The sequence below is a fragment of the Canis aureus genome, chromosome 19, assembly GCF_053574225.1.
Source record: "Canis aureus isolate CA01 chromosome 19, VMU_Caureus_v.1.0, whole genome shotgun sequence".
Taxonomy (NCBI): domain Eukaryota; kingdom Metazoa; phylum Chordata; class Mammalia; order Carnivora; family Canidae; genus Canis; species Canis aureus.
Genome location: NC_135629.1, coordinates 6,659,368 through 6,681,280, shown reverse-complemented (window position 1 = coordinate 6,681,280; position 21,913 = coordinate 6,659,368). Strand labels below are relative to the sequence as shown.

The following is a 21,913-nucleotide window of genomic DNA, read 5'->3' as shown; positions in this document are numbered from 1 at the left end:
ACAACTTGGTTGGACTTGATCTTCCAAGTCCCCAACGCTATCCACATCCCTGGAAGGAGAAAGTAAGGAAGAGGGAGATTGTGTGGCTCAGAAAGAGCCCCAGGCCAGACCTTAGGTGGGCCTGGCTCTAACCTGGCCTCAGGGGTGTCCCCCTGTACCCTGAGTTGAGGTTACTGAAGCCAGAAGCCCCTTGTGGCTCTCACACCAGTACAGAGATGCCCTGTCTCCAAGACCCCATCTGCCTGTGGCAGATACCAGGTGACCTTCCCCTGGTCCCAGCCCCACCCTTGGGTCAGCTGGGAGCCTCAGCAAAGAGGCCTGCACTGGGCAGGGCTCTCACCTTGTGTCATACACTAATCTCAATACTCCACTCAGACTCCAGAACATCTTCCTAGAATCAGAACCTGGTCATGCTCCTCCCCACTGCTAGCCAGCTAGCACCCAGACTCCTAGGCCTGTCCTCCCTAGCCTGCTCACCCTAGGCCCCAGGGCCAGCTAGCCAATTGCTCCCTGTGCCTTGGCCCAGTTGTCCCCCTGCCGAGGCCTTCCACCTCCCTCCTGGTCCACACCTCGATCCTTGGGGTCCCATAGCACGGGGCCTGGGAGCAGAGCCCTGCCTCCCATGGTTATTGGTTTTCCCCTTGTCAGCTGGCCCCTGAGCCTGGGAGCTCCTGAGGGCAAGGAATGTATCTTAATGTCCCCAGGACCTAGCCCCGAGCCTGTTTGGCAGATGTTGGGGTAAGAGGAAAATGGGGGGAAGGGGGAGGGAGGAAGTGGGACTAGAGAAGAGGAAGGAAGGGGAGGAGAGTCAGTCTGTCTCCTTCCTTTCTTCCCTTTGGCATTCTCAGCCTAAGGCCTCACTCAGCCATAATGATGCAGCCAGGTGGAGCTAAGCCTGGGAGAGGAGGCAGGGAGGAGGAGGAGGAGGAGGAGAGGGAGGAAGAAGCTGCTGAACCAGCAGCACCTCTATGCAGAGGCTTAAGAGCTATTTGTGTGCTACCTGCTAAGCCCCTAATCCTCCATGGCCAAGTCAGAGCCCCACACCTGAGCTCAGGAGGCCAGGCTCAGGGAAGCCTGGAGACAGGTGCCACCATCTTCAGAGATAGCCTTCCCCAGCTCCCCACCCCCACAGGTCACCCCCAAGAGGGGCCAGTGGCTCAGAAAGTCACCCACACTGGGGCTTGTCTCTTTGGCATGTTCCCGGGCCCTCTCTGGAGCATCTGGAATGGGAGGAGAAAGCTCAGGCTAGGGAGTTAGCTGGTTCACTTCCGGCTCTGCTAACGAACATTAACCCTCTGTGCCCATTTCCTCAGTGGTCAGAGGGTAGGGAGTGAGACCTCCTCACGAGAGGCCAGGAATTGTTCATTAATTTGACAAATATTTATGCAGTTGCTACTCTAAGCTGCCAGTTCAGATGAAGCAAAAGTACAGGCCAGGCCAACCTCTGGAGAGAGATGGGCAGTGAATCAGTAAGAAGACGAATAAGACCATTGCTGAGAGTGATAAGTCCTGAGTAGAAAACCCATGTGAGGGATCCCTGGGTGGCGCAGCGGTTTGGCGCCTGCCTTTGGCCCAGGGCGCGATCCTGGAGACCCAGGATCGAATCCCACGTCGGGCTCCCGGTGCATGGAGCCTGCTTCTTCCTCTGCCTGTGTCTCTGCCTCTCTCTCTCTCTCTGTGACTATCATGAATAAATAAATAAATAAAATCTTTAAAAAAAAAAAAAAAAAAGAAAACCCATGTGATGAGTGGGAGCGCTGGTTTATAGATTTGGGGGCCTCTTCAAAGACTGCTTTGTAACCTGAGTTAGACTCAAAGAGGCTAACACTGTAAGCAATAGTCATTGATCACGTACAGGCAACAGAGTAGGAAACTGAGGCACAGGGCATAGCTGTGCCCAGGCAATGTAGCTACAGAGTCTCAGTCCAGATATAAGGGTAAAGGGACCATGCCTAACTAGGGGCAACCATGACACCTAAATTGTAAGGTCTGAAGGTCTGTGATTGGGCCCTAGTGGGAAAGCAGGTCACATTTACCCTGCAGATGGGTGTGGATCCCCCAAGATTTTCTAATTCCAACAAACTGAGCCTAGAGAGGGGAGGTAGGACTACTCAGGGTGACTCAGAGCCCCAGGCGAGAGTCCAGTGCCACCCCCTGCCCTCTGGGCCACCCCTGCTGCCCCAGGCCTGTGTGACTCAGGCTAGTGGCTTTCCCATCAGCCCAGCACAATCCTTTCTTTTTAGTCATTTATACCATGGTATGAAAGGCTAGCAGATCTTTCCTGAGAGCTGTCTTTGGTGTGGGGTGGGAGGCAGGCCAGGCAGGTGATACCCCAGATTTGTCACGTAACCTGGGCCACTGACTCACTGCCAACCCTGGGCCTCAGTTTCTCCACTTGTGAAATGTAGCAGGGAGGGTCAGAGTGGGTGATTTCTAATGACTTCCTGCTCCCTGTGAGCCTATTGCTCTAAACAAAAAGCATTTTTAGTTTAAAAAAAGATTCTTTGTCATGCCTCACAGAATACAATGCAGTGTCACCCTGTGCTGCCTTTAATTCCCCTGGCCATGGCCCTCTGAGGGAGGGTCATTAAACTCTGAGACTTAGAAAAGGAAGCACTGACCGAGATAACATAGATCTATTCACTTGGTCCACAAATACCGAGCACCTACTATGTGCCAGACCCTAAGGATAATACATCAGGGAACAGCACAGAGATCCCAGCTCTTTCCAGTGTAGGGGAAATGATTTACAGCATTCGGCTACGTGCTGAGCACCGTGCTCAGCTCTGGGACCACCCCACCTGCTCACATGACAGCCTGTGAGATGGACAGAAAACACGTGAACAGAACATAAAAGCTTCCAGGCTGTCAGAAGTGTTAGGAGGAGGTGAAGGCAAGGCACTGAGGTCTAGGATTGAGGCTCCCCCTGGCCTACACAGGGTTACTGTGTGGAGGGCCGCTGCTGGGCCCAGTGCTCCTCCCTCCGTCTGGCTACCAGGGCCACGTCAGAATCAAACCCTCCACCTTGACCTCATTAGCGTTGGGCCTAATCACTGAGCCAGGCTTCTTAAACAGCGAGAGGTCACCCCCCACCACCACCACCCCGCAATGCCTGCCCCTGCACTCATTCATTCTACCAGCATACATTTCATCAGCCCTCCTTGTGCGAGCCCTGACACCACTGGGACCAGCCAGGGCTGGAGGGAAGGGGTCTGAGTGAACAGGTCTGGGAATCTCAGTGGGAAGAGACTACACACAGGAGAGTACTAGGGATGGAAGTCTCAGAAACAGGGACACTTCCCCACCGGCTCCTTCTGTCACCAAATTCCCAGTTCAAACCTCCACCTTCCCAGGCTGCTCCAAATGACAGTGTGTTGGGAGTGGGTCACAAGCTGAACTTTTCCTATCTCATTTGTTTCAATACTTGTTTATTTGTAAGTCCTGCTAACCCCACAGAATGATACTTCCTGCAGGCATCCTCCTTCTGCACTGTATTTGTCAGAACCGAGCATCTTGTCGGTGCTCCATACACACATGTACTGGAGGGTGGTCCTAAAGCATCCTTGTGCTGGGCACTCCTGTCTGCTCCACTTCATTCCTCAGAAGCATCATGGTGTTCCTTTCACTGATGGGGGGAGCCTGTACATGCTGAGCCTCCATTTGCCCCCAGAACCCCCTTTCATGGAGTTACCTGCCACATAGCTTCCAAGGCCCACTGACCCAGCCCAGTCTGACCAGACGTCCCTAGATGTGCCCTGCATGCTGCAGTGTCCAGCCAATTCTGTTTCCAGGCTGGGCTTTGCCTTCACATTGGAGTCCCAGGAGGCCACAACCAAGCCTGTCTTGCTCACGGCAGTAATCTGGTGCCCAGCACAGCAAGCCCTGGTCTCCTTTTCTATCCTCATTTCCTCCAATCTGCCCCTGAGATCTGCCCAAGACACTGCCCACTGCCCTTTAGATAAAACCAGGCTCCTCAGCCTGGCATCAAGATCCATCAGAGCTGGCCCCAGAGCCCATGTGCAGCCTCACCCCCAAACAGGCCCCTGCCTCAGGCCCCTACCAGCTCTTGTCTTCAGTCTCCCGTCTTTCCCACTTGGCAACCTAGCAATATACTCCTCTTCCTCAAACCCCACCTCCCCAGACACCTCCCTTTCATAGACAGTCTCCCCTGCCTTAGCTTCATGGAAGCCCCTCCCTGGACTTGGACCTGCTCTTCCCACGTCAGAGTCTTTCTCAGTCCATAACCTCCTCCTTTCTGGATCTTTGTATCCTCAATGGTCTGTACATAAATGTTTCATGAATGAGAGAGCGAGTGGATTCCAACTCAAATACCTAGTGAGCTCCTGGGCTATGCCGGGCTGTGTGTCTGGCATGAAGAGTGCTACAGCTGGCAGGATGAGGCCCCTGCCCTCACAGAGCTCATAATCTGGTGAGGTGGGCTGGGCTCAGAGCCTGGCAACTGGATGAGCCAGGAGGTGACTTGTGGGGAAGAAATTGGTAAAGGGCTGCGTGGGGAGTCAGGAGACTGAGAATAACCAGAGCCTCTACCCTTTGGGAGCTCGTTGTCCAGTGGGGAGACAAAGTCAGCTCACATGAGTGAGGGAGACATGGCATGGAGCCAGAGGTCCCAATGCCAGGCCAAGGCCACCAGACTGATCTGGGCAGAGATTCCTGGGGACCAGAAGAGTTGGGGGCGGGCCTTCTGCCCTTTCCCAGGGTCCCCAGCACCTCCCCTCTCTGGCCCCAGGCTTCTGTCTAGAGTCACCTTGGCCACTCTTGGAAGCCAATTAGGCCCCTAGTTGCGGCAGTGGGGATTATTATGATTAATAACGCCCCCAATCTCCCAGGTGCTGATTCAGCCAGGAGCTTAGGGAGGGGAGGTCACTTTATAACGGCCTGGGGGGGGGTCAGAGCCTGAAGTCGTCCTGCCGGAGCCCTGGGTGGCCAAGCTCAGGCCTCAGCAGCACTCTTAGGACTGAGCCGCCCACGGGGCAGCCGCCAGGACCGCAGCCATGAACGGGACGGAGGGCCCGAACTTCTACGTGCCCTTCTCCAACAAGACGGGTGTGGTGCGCAGCCCCTTCGAGTACCCACAGTACTACCTGGCTGAGCCATGGCAGTTCTCCATGCTGGCTGCCTACATGTTTCTGCTGATCGTGCTCGGCTTCCCCATCAACTTCCTCACGCTCTACGTCACAGTCCAGCACAAGAAGCTGCGTACACCTCTCAACTACATCCTGCTCAACCTGGCTGTGGCTGACCTCTTCATGGTCTTCGGTGGCTTCACCACCACCCTCTACACCTCTCTGCATGGATACTTTGTCTTCGGGCCCACAGGATGCAATGTGGAGGGCTTCTTTGCCACACTGGGCGGTATGAGCTGGGGTCTCAGTGGTGGGATGGGGCGGGGGGGATACGGGAGCCGGGAGGAGTGGAGGGATCTGGAGAGACAGCCCGTACTTGGGGATGGTGTCTAAGAGGGCTGCTCCCCACTATGTTCACCAGCAGTGTCTACTTGATCAACACACACTGTTAGTGATGATAAGCTAGGCTGTTTATTGAGGGCAGGCATTGGACACTGTCACTCTCTTCCTTTACATCAAGGAATCTGAGCATGAGAGAAGTCAATGGCCTTGCTGGGGCCACACTGTGGTGGGGAGTTTCCACCCCACATCGCTCTGGCCCCTCGGGCCATGTTCTGTTTCCCTTGGAGCACCTGTGCTGGTCAGACCAATGCCGGGCGCTGGGGATAGGGGTGGACAGGTTGGATCCCTGAGCTCAGGGCTCTCAGCCCAGGATGGCACACAGATGATCAGTTCTCCAGCCACTGGACTCTGCCTGTGTTGGGCAATGTGCTCAGTCTCTCCCCACTGGCATCCATCTGACCCTGCAGAGAAGGGTCTGTCTATATGTGGTACCCCTGTCTCACCCCTGTCTCGTGGCCTGAAGCTGGGTGATCTGTGTTCATTGAGGGTGACAAACACCCAGTGATGGCTGGAGATTCCCTGGGAATGGGGCTGAGACAGCGCCCTGGACATGTGAAGCAAAGAGAAGACAAGGCGACAGAGCAGTCCTTTGGCTGATGCTAGGCTCTGCAGCCACCCCGGGCTCTCTCCTGCTTGCCTGAGAGGCTGTGTGTCCCAGAGAAGGGGGGCCAGTCCTGGATCTGAGCCGGAAGACCCAGGCCCTGGTCACTGCCCTGCCACATCCCTGAATGTGTTTCTTCCCTTCTCCTGGCCTCACTTTCCTCAGCTGCTAAACAGGATCTATTGTCTCTCCAGCACCCTCATCACTTTTCCAAAGAAACTATTCGAAATCATCTTTTTTTTTCTTTTTAAAAGACTTTATTTATTTATTCATGAGAGACACAGAGAGAGGCAGAGGCAGAGGTAGAGGGAGAAGCAGGCTCCCTGTGGGGAGATGATGTGGGACTCGATCCAGGACCCGGGATCACGCCCTGAACTGAAGGCAGATGCTCAAGCACTGAGCCACCCAGGCGTCCCTCGAAAGCATCTTTCAAAGCTACAGATCACCACACAATGTAATGCCTTCCTATGGAAGGAGTTTCTTCAGAGGGGAAGAACTTCCCCACACAAAAAGGCTGGAAGACAGGGATGAGAAGGTACCATGTACAGGTGGGCACTTCCATGCAAGGTTGGCACCAGTTTACAATTATTATTTTGGAGTAATAATTATTAGCGTTCACTTTGTCTCTCAGAAACATCCTGGTTTGGTTGATAGAGTCTATGGCCAACCTCCCCATTGAGTTTTGGGGTAATGTTTGAATACCCCCATTCTTTTTTTTTAAGATTTTATTTATTTATTCATGAGAGACACAGAGGGAGAGAGGCAGAGACACAGGCAGAGGAAGAAGCAGGCTCCATGCAGGGAGCCCAATGTGGGACTCAATCCCCAGACCCTAGGATCACAACCTGAGTCAAAGGCAGATGCTCTACTGCTGAGCCACCCAGGCATCCCCAAATTTCCCCATTCTTTTCTGCTTCTTCCTCTGGGCAAATGATTCCCCAGCTTCCTGGCTCTGAGATGCGGGACCCATAGACCCAGGTTATTTCATTCCCCAGGTGGAAGAGGCCACTGCTTAAGAGGGAGGGAGGATGTCCAACTCCAACAGGCACTCTGCCTGTCACCCCGGTCTACTCCGCACATTCTCCTTCGCAGACTGGTTCTTCACCCCTCTTCCCAGAGTCCAAGCCATCTCCATCCCAAGTCCTGGCCCCAGCCCTGCCCCAGGCTGCCTTCCTGGCCGCCCTCTCCCACCCAGGAGTGCTCCCTCCTTAGGCAGTGGGGTCCAGGTAGGTGGTGTGTTGACTGATCAGTCCCTGACTGCCTTGCAGGTGAAATTGCCCTGTGGTCTTTGGTGGTCCTGGCCATTGAGCGGTACGTGGTGGTGTGTAAGCCCATGAGCAACTTCCGTTTTGGGGAGAACCATGCCATCATGGGCGTCGCCTTCACCTGGGTCATGGCGCTGGCCTGTGCGGCACCCCCCCTCGCTGGCTGGTCCAGGTAATGGCACTGAGCAAAAGAGAAGGGTCCCCGCCCCCGGGGGGGAGGTCTCTGTAGGGTCCCTCACCCAGGACTCAAACCTGGTGCTGTCTGGTTCTGGGCATCAAGCTTATATGTCCCCTACTCTAAACGGCCACCCTGACAGCTCTCCCAAGGGAGGAGTTTAGGGCAAGGGAAGAGAGAATCAGATCCTAATGTTGCTATGGGGGCTGGTCCCATCTCCTGAGCCCCCATGTCAAGGAGAATCCAAGACGCCCCAACCCTTCACCTTGGCTGTGCCCCTAATCCTCAACTAAGCCAGGGCCAGATTCCAATCCTCTTTGCCCCATAGGCAGTTCCCTCTGACCTTGGGCCTCAGCACCCAGGGAGGGCGAGCCTGCCTAGTGCAGGTGGTGACATTGTAGCTGCTGGGCTGGGAACTAGGTCCTGTCCAGCCTCTAGTCCATCATTCCCAAATGGGGCTCAGATGGGAGATAGGAGGACAGTGGTTTGGGAAACTGGACTGGTGACCCTGTGGGTTCCTGGAGGCCTGGTGTCCCTCTGGTTCCAGGAAATCTCTCTTCCCCTCCCTCCTCTCTCAGCCTGCAAGGTCAATTTTTGTTCCTGTTGAATCTGAGCCGACCCCCTCCAGACTCTTTCCCTATGTTTTCCAGTCCTGCCCAGTCCCATCCACACAGACACAGCCAATGAACACCATTGTCATCATCCTCTGAAATGACTGAAACATCCTGACCTCTTGTTTCTAGGAAATGTGCAAAGATCCCTTAGTTACTCTGTGTGCCCATCTTTGGCTTAGAAAATACTTATACCCTGTTAGTAAGAACTTGGTTTGTACGAACTGCCTCCGATACAGAATTTGGGAGCTTTTTCCTTCTCTCACCAACCTCTGCCTTGCAGAGCCTGAGGCCTAGTCTCTGGCCATTGGGAGCAGCGTGTCTGGTGAGGAAACACAACGCAGGTCAGCAGTGTATAGGCTCTGCTAGGTGAGAGACTGGGCCATCTTGTGATACCACAGCCTCCGTACAACCAAAGCACATTGTTTTCACAAAGGGCATTTGAATCTCTCATCTCCGTTGATTTAATCCTCACAGTCATGTAGCCAAGCAGATATTTTATCATACCCATTTTACAGAGAGGGAAAGCAGGCCCAGAGCAAGACCAGCCACACAGCAGGTGTGTTGGCAGAGCCAGGGCTCTGGTCGACTGCAGCCTGTTCCCAGGTCCTTCACGCGTGGGTCTCCCTTACACCCTCTCCTGTCTCACTCCCCTCTGGTGCTCAGGTACATCCCAGAGGGCATGCAGTGCTCATGTGGGATCGACTACTACACACTCAAGCCAGAAATCAACAATGAGTCCTTCGTCATCTACATGTTCGTGGTCCACTTCGCCATCCCCATGATTGTCATATTCTTCTGCTATGGACAGCTCGTCTTCACAGTCAAGGAGGTATGATCCTTGTGCTGGGTGCTGGGGACACATGTGCTGGTTGGGTTGAGCCCGGCTCCTGTCCCAAAGGAGTCTGGATAGCAGGCCCTATATCCTTGCAGGCAGCTGCCCAGCAGCAGGAATCGGCCACCACCCAGAAGGCTGAAAAGGAGGTCACCCGCATGGTCATCATCATGGTCATCGCTTTTCTGATCTGCTGGGTGCCCTATGCCAGTGTGGCATTCTACATCTTCACCCACCAGGGCTCCGACTTTGGCCCCATCTTCATGACCCTCCCAGCGTTCTTCGCCAAGTCCTCCTCCATCTACAACCCTGTCATCTATATCATGATGAACAAGCAGGTGCCTGCTGGCGGGACAGGCGGGTCCAGGGGCCCCAGGCTTCAGGCACTGCCTGTGGAGGACAAGCCGTGTCCTCAGTCATTCCACTGGCAAAACCAGGCAGGGAAACTGGCATCCCCCAGGGCATCGGTCATATGGGAGAAATGCAGATTCCTGCTGAATCAGAAGCTCGCGGTAGGCCCAGGAATTTGCATTTCTAACAAGCCCTCCAGGTGTCTCTGAGACTGGCTCAAGGATGAGATGCGCCAGGCCAGATGGTTCTGGAGGCCCACTTTAAAAGTCAGATAGACTAAGTCCTAAGCCTGGGAATGGGATGCCATTTTCCACAAAGCTGAACAAGGAGCTAAGTCTTAATCTGAGGGATGAAGGGATAAAGCAGTTCTTTAACAACAACCAGTGACTTCTCTGCAGAATACATGATCCAGTGGGGAAAACATGGTCTCTGGAGCTAGGCATATCAGGTTCAAATCTCAGTTCTTATTTTCTAGCTTTGTGACCCTTGGGCAAGTCACTTCCCTTCTCTGGCCTTCAGTGCCTTCATGCCTAGAGAGGGCAAAATCCCAAACTCTAGGGCTAAATAAGATACTTACAGACAGCCCTTGGCACACAGAGGGCATCACGGAATGTCAGCAGTAGCAACACCCCCTTGGGTTCAGTCCCTGGCATCTTTGGGCGGGGGGGCCACATGTGCGTTACTAAGTTCCCTCCAGGAAGCCAGAGGGCAGTGGAACCCTGTGAGTGCCAGAAGCAGGGAAGAGGTTGGAGGCAAATTTTGCCAACCACCCCAGTTTGCTACACACACTTTTAGTGGACCCTGACCCTGACTCATATCCCTTGCCTTCCAGTTCCGGAACTGCATGATCACCACCCTCTGCTGTGGCAAGAACCCACTGGGTGACGATGAGGCCTCTGCCAGCGCCTCCAAGACGGAGACCAGCCAGGTGGCACCGGCCTAAGCCCTGCCAAGGACTCTACGGCCGATTGTAGGAGTCTCCCATTCCCTACACCTACCCCCAGCCACAGCTGCCCCACAGGAGTCAGTCCTGTCAGAACCAGGTTACAGAGTCTCCCTGAGTTTGGAAAACAAACAAAAAAAGAATTAATGAGAGAAGATGAGGCTCCCCACTCGGCAAGGATGCTTGCTCCATCTGGAGTCGAGTTCCCAGGGGCCAGTGGGATCTCTGCCCCTCCTCCCCCCAACTCATCTCTCAGGAACACAAGAACTCTTGCTCTCTGGAAAAGTGTCCCAACTTAGGGATAAGTGTCTAGCACAGAGTGGGGCACACAGTAGGTGCTTAATAAATGCTAGGTGGATGAGGGAAGGAACGAATGGAGGAATGAATGGAGGAATGAGTGGGCTGGGAGAGCATATCTATCCTCTGAAAACACCTTAGCAGCAGCAGCTCACCCTCAGCTGATGACCCTGAGCAGTTGTTTCCCTCCCTGGGAAACACTTTCTTTCCCTGAAAAATGGAAATCCCAAATCCCTGGCCCTGCCAACACATGGCTGCTGTGAAAGATCAAACAAGATTTTGTGTGTGTGTGTGTGTGTGTGTGTGTGTGTGTGCCAGTGTGTGTGCATGTGTGAGCACTTTGTAAATGGTAAAGAGCTGTACAGATTGTAGTTAACATTATGAATATCAATATAATTAATTAATATGATCATCTCCTCTTGATAGTGACCATTTTGAGATCGGGCAAAGCCCTGAGCATACAGCCTGAGCAGAATTTTTAATATTAGCCAGGAGTCAAGGCCAGACCAGGGCTGATGGCTGGGCAGCAGGGAGGGACAGTCAAGGGAACACAAAACGCAGTCATCAGGATTGAAAAAATGTCAGGGCACTGGGGTCTGGACCAAGGCCCAGCGTCTCACCTCTGGCATGGAGCTGCAGGCCCGGTGCTTCCCCTTCCCAATACGGCCTAGGGAGAAACAAGCCTTTCTTTCAGCTTCTGCAAACCACCCACTCTCCTGCCCAGCAGCTAGGCCACAGCAACTCTGGGCCAGCTTGGAGCTTCTAGAAGCCATATTTACCTGCCTACATTTAATGAAGAGCTGATTCCCCAGTGTCACCCTTGTCTCAAAGAGCTTAGAAACAAAAAGTAGGAAATTCAGATGGACTCACCTTCCCTAGGGATGTTCACAGGTCCCAGATTCCAGCTCCTTTGCTGGGTGAGCCCGTCTTAATAGCTCCACTCCATTCTCCATTCTGGAGAGTCCTTGGTGCAAAGCTGGCCAGAACTCTGGGCATCTGAATCGAGCTGCCTACATAACTGCCCCCCCTCCATAACCAAAACACGAAGCTCTAGCTCTCCCTGGCTCAGCCTGGAGACTAAGCAAATTGGGGCATTAAAAGCTCAGCTCCTATACTTGGTGTTAAGGGTGGTGGTTTTTGTTGCTCTCAAGCTCTTTATCTGCAGGATGGACTGAAATTGGGCAGCATCCACCTGATCCTGACCCCCAGGATGCTGGGTTTGGGCAACCGGCAGAGCCCCCTGGGGGTGCGGGGTAGAGGGAGCAGACCTGGGCATGAGAAAAGTCCCAACTTTGGAGTCACAGAGACCCAGGTGGCCTGTGAAACTGCAAGCAAGTTGTCATCTCTCTGCGTCTCCTTATCTGCAAAAGGGGAATCTTACACTGAGCTTAAGAGGACTGCAAGCTTCATGTGGCCAGCCTACATCCTGGCGCACTGCAGCTAGTGGGAGACTTCTGACATTCCTGGGCCTCAGTCTGAAGGAGGCCTTATGGAGAGAACATCATCTGCAAGGGGAACAAGGATGGAGATATAGGCCTAAGAGTTACCCTCAACCTCCAAGGTGGGAAAGGGTGGCTGGAGCCTGAGATGGAAGGTCCTCAGTGTCATGGTGGGGCTGGAGCAGGTAATAGCTGGGCTCTTTACTGTGACCCCTCTTTACTCTGCCTCCCTAAGTGGATGTCAGTCAGGATTTCTTCAGCTACAAGTCGCAGGAACTCTAAACCAATAGGGCTGAAGCAAAAGGAAGAAATTATTGGCTTCTGTAAACAAAAAGCTCAGGGCTTCAGGCACAGCTGGATGCAGGCACTCAGATGTTATCAGACTTCTGTATCTCCCCTTCTGGCTATGCTTTTCTCTGTGTTGGCTCCACACATAGGCTGACTGTTCCCAAGAGGTGGCATGAAAGGGCTACCAGCAAGTCCTAGGCTCGGGAAGCAGCTCACAAAGTCAACTGCTCTTTCCTCACAGTTCTGGCAAAGCTCCCTGGGTAGGTCTCTTATTGGCCAAGCCAGGGTCAGCTGGTCACCTCTAAACCCATCACCAGGCTAGAAGGGGGATTTGTCCTCTGATTGGCCAGCAAGGGTCAGCTGGTCACCCCCAAACCCATCACCAGGCTACAAGGGGGATTCATCCTCTGATTGGCCAGGCCAGGGTCAGCTGTTCACCCCAAAACCCATCACCAGGCTACAAGGGGGATTCATCCTCTGATTGGCCAGGCCTAGTCACCTGATCATCCCCCCAGCTGTAAATAAACCAAATGGTCTGAGTGAGGGTGGGGACTGGAAGGAGCCCAAAAAATACCTGGGGGGTATGGCTGCCAAAAGGAGGAGGGCAGGAGACAGGGTGGGCAGAGCTAACAGTGGCCCAGAGGGGCTGGCCACGAAGTGGGCGATGTCCCGCTCCACCAGGCCTCCTTCCCACAGTGTGGATGCCAAGGAGAAGATTCCCACGGCTGGTCCCCCAGGTCTCACTCTCCATGTCAAGGGTGTTGGGCAGGCGTGGCAGTGGAAGGGACAGTGGCCGGCAGCCCTGTGTCCTCACTGCCCCACCTCAGCCCACTTATTCTGAGAAACGATATGCTCGTTTCAGCCTCACATCCAGAGAAAATAATTTACTCTCAAACCAGAAAAGTCTCTTTTTTCCTGGTAGAGAGAAAATTCTCTTTCCCTTTTTAATTTATAATTGATGTGACAGCCACTTTGGGGCACTTGCCATGTATAAAGGCAAAGAGCTGCCGACTTAGGTTAGGTTGGGTTGAGGGTGTGACCCACGTCATCTCCAGGCTCCAGGTAGCATCAGGTTTATGGAATGCCTGTTGTATACTCTCATATCTATCCACTCAACCCAGTGTAAGGAAGCAGACCCCAGGCCAGGGTGCGCAGAGGACTCAGAGATGGATGGGAGGGAGCAAGTCTCTGGTCTGTGACCTGGTCAGCCTCAAGGACACAGAACTCTCTCACCTCGATCTTGCCTCTTGGAGGAGAGAGTGTTGAACCAACCCTCCCACTCCAGCACCACCAAGTCAGCAAAACCTGATGGCAGCCTACCCCATGCCCCCCCAGCAGAGACATGCACTCCTGCCCCCCCCAGGGTGCTCCCAGAGAGGCAGTGGGTGCTCTTCCCAGCCATGCAACCTCAGACTATGTCCCCCAACCTAATTAGGTCTCAGGCCTCTCCACTTTAAAAAGGAGACTCATCCCAGTTGGTAGAATTGTCTATAGAGACTGATGAGATTATTGCTATGAAAACTGCAGTGCACAGTAGGCACTCAATAAATGTGAGTTTCCTTCCCAGAATTGTGAACCAAGTTCAAAGGAGCAGCCCCTGGTGCGGTGGTCAAGAGATTAAAATAATGGAGGAGCCTCAGAAGAGGTGGAAGCAAGTGCTAACAGCCCCCGATACTCATTTCCTTTCCTTCTTTTAGTAATATCACTCCGAGTTCTAGCTGGGCTCCTAGCCACTCAGCACAGGACTGCATCTCCCCCCACTTCCCTTGCATCTGCAGTGGCATGACATTAAGGTCTGGCCGAGGGGGTATAACCGGAAATGGTATGTGCAGTTCTGGGTTGCACGTTTCAGAGAATGGAGGCATCTTCCCCTTCTCTTGTTTCCTGTCTAATGGCTGGAGTGTGGTCATGATGACCAGAGCCACAACGGCTATCTTGTGTCCTGAGGGGGAATCTGTGGGCAGAGAACAGCATAGCATCAAGCAAGAAGGAGCCTGGCTGGATCTCCCATGCTGCCTTCCCACCCTCCACAACTTACACTTGAAGAGTCTCATGAGAGAATGATTTCATGGGGTTTTTTTGTTTCAACCGCTGTTGTTTTGGAGTTATAAGCTGGTTTCTTCACTAACATGGAGGGTTTCTGGGTTCCAGCCCAGGTCCTCTCTGAACTTTAGCTTCTTCATGTATAAATAAAATAGTGAATATAAAACATGGACATAGAACATGATGGCTATTACTATTTCTGCCCTGCCTTCTATGCATTTATTGACTAAAGTCACAAATGCCCACAAATACATGGGGCTAGCGTTACACAAAACAAACACCTTATTGCTGCTCCAAAAAGTAGAACTGTAATCTTTAGACCTATGAGAAAGTTCACCTGGAGGAGACCCCCCACTCTATGTTTGACGATGGTAAAACAGTTGTCAGCAGGACTTAAATCCCCTACCGGTCTCAGTAGGAGTCACATAAGTGCACTGAGCAGCCCTTCTTCTCTCCAGCAGTCTGATCCTCACACTTATCATTTCCCTGTAAAAAGGCAATCCTCTAGAAGAATTTTTAGATCTGCAGCACATTTTAGAACTTCTTTCCTCCAAATGCAAAGCTCTATCCTGGCACAGCCCAGGAGCAGGGTTTCATATGAAGCTCGTGGGAATGTTTGTATCTTTGAGTCTTTCTCTATTTCTCAATTCTTGGAAATTCCCCACAATGTGATCAAAATTGCTGCCCCTGTTTGTGCCAGCACCATGTGCCTCTTTGCCTCATCTTGTTTCCTGCTCTAACATGGTTCCTGCAGATGGTTCTCAGGCCTTCTTCTGCTCGGCCAGGCTGGGCTCTGGCACTGGAGTTTCACAGCAGTGGGTGCTGAGTGCCTACTGTGTGCCAAGGCACTGTACTAGGCACAAGACAGACACAGCCCTGCCCACCCCTGGGGCCCTCCAAAACTCAGGGGCTAGTGTGGGAGAGCTGTAACTCAGGGTGCTAGAGGTCCTGAGGGCTGCTGGAACCAGTGGAGGGGGTCCTCACCTCCTAAGGGGTTGGTGGGGGGCTTTTCAGAGCTCTACTGAGTCCAAAAGGATGAATGGAAAACCATACAGAGAAGGTGAGTGAGGGTAAAGAAAGGCCTTGTAGGTAGACTCTATCAGTTAACTTATGCTGCATGACAAACAACCTGCAAACCTGATGGCTTATAACAACACATCATGTATTGTTGCTTGTGATTCTGTGGGTCAACCAAGTGGTTGGACTTCTGATTTGGACTCAGCTTGGTCAAACTCTGCTGGGCTCATGAAAACATCTGTGGTCAACTGGAGGTTTGGCTGGTGGACCAGCTGTGGGCTGGGTGACAGGAGTGACCATGCTGTGGGCCTCTGAACATCGAGCAGGCTAGCCAGGGCTTGTTCACATGGAACTTCCACCATATTCTGTTGATCAAAGCAAGTCACAAGGAGTATGAGAGGAGCTGCAAAGTTTCATGCAAATGGACATGGATATGGACAGGCAGGGGTGAGAAATTGGGGCTATTTTTGCATCCATCTAACACACACATAAAAGAAACACAAAGGAGAAAGAGAGCCCAGCTGTTAGCATCTAGCCCATTCCAAGAGCCACAGTGGTTGACCGTGGGGTTCCAGGGAGAAAGGGGGTCCATAAGGCAGATTCAAGAGGTCAAGCTTCCACTTACAGGCAGTGGGGAGCTATGAAGGGTGCTAGGCGGGGGAGCGATATCTGATTTCACTTTAGAACACTTTAATGGCCACCACCTCCCTCAATCCAGACATCTGGTCATGGAGAGTCCCCTGGAAAAATCCCAACAATAAAGAGACTACCAGGAGAAGAATGCAGATCTGTTTGAACCTGTCCCCTCCAAATCCTACATCCTCCTCAGAGGTAAGCACTGCTATTACCTTGGTATGAATCCTTTCAGACCTTCTTCTGTGCCTTCACTTATACACAAACACATGTGCGTACACCCACACATACGCACACTCGCACATGCATTCTCTCTTCTCAGAAGGGGGGGAGCAGGGATCCCTGGGTGGCTCAGTGGTTTAGCGCCTGCCTTCGGCCCAGGGCCTGATCCTGGAGTCCTGGGATTGGGTCCCACGTCAGGCTCCCGGTGCATGGTGCCTGCTTCTCCCTCTGCCTGTGCCTCTGCCTCTCTCTCTCTCTCTCTCTCTGTCTGTCATGAATAAATAAATAAAATCTTAAAAAAAAAAAAAAAGGAGAAGGGGGGCAGCATATTCCACAGACACATTCTGGGTTCATTCATTTTCATTTTGAAAATTATTTTATTTTTTTGGAAGAGATAAAAGATCTTTATTTTCACATCCACCTCCCTCCACTCCACCCCCCTAATTAGTTTATTTACTTAAAGTGGACTCCACACCCAATATGAGGCTTGAACTCATGACCCCAAGAGCAAGCACTGCATGCTCCACTGACTGAGCCAACCAGGTGCCGCTCTGGTTCACTCATTTTCACTGCTGTATACTACACCACCATGTGACTAGAACACAGTGTATTTGTCCACTTTTCTCCTGGTGGGTATTTAGGTTGTTTTGAATTTTTGGTGGGATTGCAGTGAGCATCCTTGTCTATCAGTGTAAGAGTTTCTCTCATATTTATCCCCAGAGTGCTATGGGTGCGATGTGGCACAAATCTGTCTTTAGTTCTATTAGATGTCACTGCACTGCTTTCTAGAGTGGCTTCCAGCTTACTCTCCCAGCAGCTATGTGTTTCTTTACGTTCTGGACACCCAGCATCGGTAGACAGCTAAATATCTGTCATTCTACCAGGTGTGAAGTACCACCTCCTGTTTGGTTTAATTCACCTCACACTTCAAATGGCTGCACACTATTCTGCACGAAGCAGTAGTTCAGCCAAGCCTTGAGGGATTCATTTGGAAGTTAGTTCTCTCTCTCGTTTTTTTCTTTTCCAGATAATGCATCAATTGTTTCTTTTCTGACTAATGCATTCCTAGGGCAGAGAAGTAAAGTTGCTGAGTTCAAGGAAATACCTTTTCAAAGCAGGCTGCACCCCAATTTACCTCCCTGGGGGAAGCCCTGAGGGCCGGGCTCCCTGCATCCCTGCCTACACTGCTTTCAATTTTAGTTAATTTGATGGGAAAATAGTATCTTATCACTGTTTCAGTGTGAATTTTCCTGAACGCTAAGGAGGTTGAGAATATTTTCTTGCGTTTTCAGCCTTCCTGGTGAATTATCTATTCATATTCTTTGTCCTTTTTACTAATTTATGGAGATTTTTGCTAGGTAAGCTTACTTAAAAATTGCTCATTCAAGTTGCCTGGGTGGCTCGGTCAGTTAAGCGTCTGCCTTCAGCTCAGGTCATGATCCCAGGGTCCTGGGATGGAGCCCCACATCAGGGGAGTCTGCTTTTCCCTCTCTCTCTGCCTCTCCTCCCTGCTCGTGTGTGTTCTTGCTGTCTCTCTAAAAAAATAAATAAATAAAATAGTTTTTTAAAAAGTAAAAATTGCTCATTCATCCCTTCAAACTTTTTTCTTATAAAGCAAAACAAAAGGAGGTCACAGGTTAATCTGGGGTGTCTGCTCCTGGAAAACCCCAGCAGCCTGCCTTCAGTTGCCACTTCTTGAGAAACCAAGGTCAGCCTGGGAACAGGAGTGGCATTGGGGCAGGTGGGATTGGAGGCCACAACCCAGGTGTGCCTAGTTTCCCATCAGCATCTCCAGGCCCTGTGGGGGCAAAGGGCACAGGAGGGATCAAACATCTCAGCACCCATCATTTTGCCATGGGCCTGAGACCCAGTGAAATCAATTGACTCACCCAAGGTCACAGAGGAGTGGGTGGCCAGGCTGGTGTATCAGCACACAAAGCGGGTTGCAGTGCCCATCCCAGGCCCCTTGCCCCAATCAGCAGCTCAGAGCCTCCCAGCCCAATCAGAGGCTAATTGGAGTGATGCGGCTGGGCTGCTGATATATAAGAGGATGGGCAGGCGTGCAAGTCTCACACCTTGGGAAGGGGTCTGACCATCTGCATCTGCGTCTGCATCTGCCTGTGCAATGGCTCCTGGGAGCATTGCCTCCAGTGACATCTCAACCTCCTCAACCTCTTCAACCTCTACAGAGGGGTCATCCGTGGTGTCTGGGTCTGAAAAGCCAGGTAGGCAAAGGAGGCAGCTCCTCAGGAGCCCATTCCCTGGGTGTCCTGGAACCTCCCTGTGCCACCCAGCGTCCTCAGCCTGCCTGGCCCCAGCACCCATCCCACAGGCCATTGAGTTCACATGCTCATTGGATAGAAGAGCCGATGCCTGAGATGGCAGGGGCCAGGTCTGGTCTGGGTTCTGAGGTTGGCCCAGCTCATTGGGAGAGGGCAGAGTGGGCTTCCCCAGCTGGAGCCCATTTCCTGTCAGGGGAGGGCTGGCGGCTGCAGAGCAGCTAGTTGGAGGTTTAGCAACAAAGAGCAAGCATTTGATATAAGGCTGGGCCTTGGATTTAAGGCTGTATCCCAATTTTCAGTCCACAAACAATGCCTCAGGGTTTCTCTGGATATAGATAGATCCGTTCATTCCCTCCAGGAGCTCCCAGTCTGAAGGGCAAGACTGCTTTATTTATAGATGCCATTTGATAATGTTGGCATGTGCTTTACTGTCGGGAATCCAGAGGGCTGTAGGAATCCAGAGGAGCCACTAACCCATTCCAGGAGGTCAAGGAAAGCTTTCTGGAGGAGGTAACCCCTGAAGGAGAGTTAAGCCTCACCCAGGAAAAGGAGGGTACAGTAGGAGCAGTGTTCTGAGTGTGAGTAAAGGCTCCTTCAGAGGAAAAGTTGGAGGGTGGGTTCCAGGTGCTTTGAAGCCTGGAGCAGAGTTCCTCACTCTGGCTTGGGAAGTCAGGGCAGGTGTCCAAATCCCAGTGCTGCGTGGGCCTGGAAGGATAAGTGAGAGCTACCGGAGTGCCCACAGGGGACAGAGGCCACCCAGGCAAGGGAAGAGCATCAGCAGAGGCCCAGGAGCAAGGGGGCTGGGGGAAGCATCCAGGGAGTCCCAGGCCGCCCCACCCTGGCCAGGGGCAGAGTGGCAGGGCAGGAAGGGGGAGGGGCAGGGCCTGCCACACTGAGCCTCCAAGTCTCCAGCTGGGCCCTTATGCTGAGGACAGTGGGGAGGTGAGGGAGGTGAGGTGCAGAGGGAAGGAGATTGGGGCCCTCGGGATAGAGGGGGGAGAAACCCATGAAGAAAGGGTGGAGTGGTGTGGTGGTGAAGGCGATGGGAGGTCCAGGGTGTCCTCCAGGTTCTTGCGTGGGGGTCTGGGTAGGTATAGTGGGTGCCATTCGTGGGAGAGAGGGTGGAGGGCAAGTTTGGGGGAGCTGTGAGTTCTGTTCTGGTCATGCTGAGATACAGCAGGCATTGAATAATGCAGGAGGAGGACTGAATTCAGCTGTAGGAACCCCGAGGAGGCAGGAGATTTGGGGTGGCTCCCTGGGACAGGGCCTGGCTTGGGGGAGGGAGGGGGGTGGTTAGAACTGTCATCATAAGCCAGGCCAGAGGACGCTGCAGTTGGGAGTGTGCAGATTTCTTTAGAGACTCCATCCCCACTGTACAGATGGGAAGATTGAGGCCCAGAAAGGAGAGTGAAACTCCCAAGGTCCTGGATGTGGCTGACGAGGGATTCCACACATTCAAGAGCTCTGGCCCCAAAACGAGTATTCCCAGACATGGAGCTCTTCCTGGTCAGGAGGCAGCAATAGTTGAATTGGATTAGGTCTCTACAAGTTTTTGCTTTTTTTTTTTTTTTTTCTACTTTAAAATGTGTGTGTGTTTTTTAAATATATATGTGTGTGTGTGTGTGTGTGTGTGTGTGTGTGTGTATTTGGGTCACCTGAGTGGCTCCAGTGCTTAAGCAGCTGCCCTCAGCTCAGGTCATGATCTCTGGGGTCCTGGGATAGATCCTCACGTTGGGTTCCCTGCTCAGTGGAGAGCTTGCTTCTCTCTCTGCCGCTCCCCCCAGCTTTCATGTGTGTTCTTTCTCTCTCAAGTAAATTAAAACCTATATGTATATATATGTATATATAAACATACACACTCATATATATATATATATGAGCCAATTGATTCCTTTTTAAAAGTCTTTAATTTTTGCAAATTGATCAGAAGCCAACATTTCTAATCACCACACTTAAATTAGGTCTTTGATATTTAGACCACTTTTATGTGTCTTTAGTGACTGACGGCTTCTCACCCCTTGATCCTATTTTCTTTTGCAACTTAAAAAAACAAAAACAGATAATTGAGATCTCAACAATTTACATATGAGACAATTCACCCATTAAAGGATACTATGGCTATTAGTATATTCACAGCTGTGTATCCATCACCACAGGCAATAGTGGAGTTAGAATAGTTTCATCCTCCAAAAGAAAACCTGTACCCCTTACAGTCTCTGCCCTTTCCCACCCACGATCCACACCCCCACTCCCACCCCCCACCCCACAACCATTAATCTACTTTTTGTCTATTATTAGCCATTCAGGACATTTTGTGTAAATGACATCCTATAACATGTGACTTTGTGACTGACTTCTTGTACCAGCATGTTTTATTATTTTTAAAGATTTTATTTATTTATTCATGAGAGACACACACACACAGAGACACAGGCAGAGGGAGAAGCAGGCTCCCTGCGGGGAGCCTGTTGTGGGATTTGATCCTGAGACTCTGGGATCATGACCTGAGGCAAGGGTAGATGCCCAACCACTGAGCCACCCAAGCATCCTCCCAGCGTGTTTTCAAGGATGTATTTCATTTTTTCTTTTTGCTGGATGATTTTCCATTTTACGGCTAATCCATGTTCTGTTTATCCAATTCATTAGTTTATGGACATTTGGGTTTCTACTTTTGGCTATTATAAACAATGCTGTTATGAACATTTGTGTACAAATCTTCATTTGAACATATGTTTTTATTTCTCTTGAGTATACACACCCAAGAGTGATTCTTTTGTAACTTTTTATGTATGAAAGCTTCCAAATGCATGCAAAAGTAGACTGAGTGGTATATTGACCGCCCCCCTCCCCAACACACACACACACACACACACACACACACACACACACACACATACTCCCTTCCCTATGCACCCATCATCCAGCTTTAACACTTATCAGATCCTAACTAGTCTTATTTCACCCACTGTGTTATTTCAAAGCAAATGCCAGGCTTATCATTTCACCTATAAATAGTCCCTCATTTATCTTGGTTTTTAAATTTTTAGTTCTTATATTTTTGTAAGAGAGGAGCAGGGAAGGTGCAGAGAGGCAAAAAGCAGAGGGAGAGAAAGAATCCCAAGCAGGCTCCATGCCCAGCACAGAGCCAAACATGGGGCTCGATCTCACAACCCTGAGATCATGACCTGAGCCAAAATCAGGAGTCGGATGCTTCATTGCCTGAGACACCCAGGTGCCCCATCTTTGTTTTTTTTAAACTATTTTTAATTCATATACAATATTATATTTAGTATACATATAATTAATATTGTAATTCATATACAATATTTATATTTTAGTATTTTGGTATTTTGTTTTTTGTTTTGTATTGTTTTTAAAGATTTTATTTATTCATGACAGACCCAGAGAGAGAAGGAGAGACACAG

General features: G+C 51.4%; 1 protein-coding gene across 1 annotated transcript; it reads left to right on the top strand.

The window, feature by feature from the left end:
- Positions 1–2,614: 2,614 nt before the first annotated feature.
- On the top strand, positions 2,615–14,338 carry RHO (rhodopsin). Its single transcript, XM_077857743.1, has 5 exons — positions 2,615–5,373; positions 7,356–7,524; positions 8,775–8,970; positions 9,072–9,311; positions 10,157–14,338. The coding sequence occupies exons 1-5, from the start codon at positions 5,013–5,015 to the stop codon at positions 10,265–10,267; spliced, it is 1,077 nt and encodes a 358-aa protein (XP_077713869.1). The 5' UTR covers positions 2,615–5,012; the 3' UTR covers positions 10,268–14,338.
- Positions 14,339–21,913: the final 7,575 nt, after the last annotated feature.

What these genes read in the sequence shown, in the direction of transcription:
- RHO (XM_077857743.1), top strand. Translation starts at nt 5,013, where the DNA reads ATGAACGGGACGGAGGGCCCGAACTTCTACGTGCCCTTCTCCAACAAG. An exon ending in CTTCTTTGCCACACTGGGCG is followed by an intron (nt 5,374 to 7,355) that starts GTATGAGCTGGG and finishes ACTGCCTTGCAG; the next exon opens with GTGAAATTGCCCTGTGGTCT. An exon ending in CCCCTCGCTGGCTGGTCCAG is followed by an intron (nt 7,525 to 8,774) that starts GTAATGGCACTG and finishes TCCCTTACACCC; the next exon opens with TCTCCTGTCTCACTCCCCTC.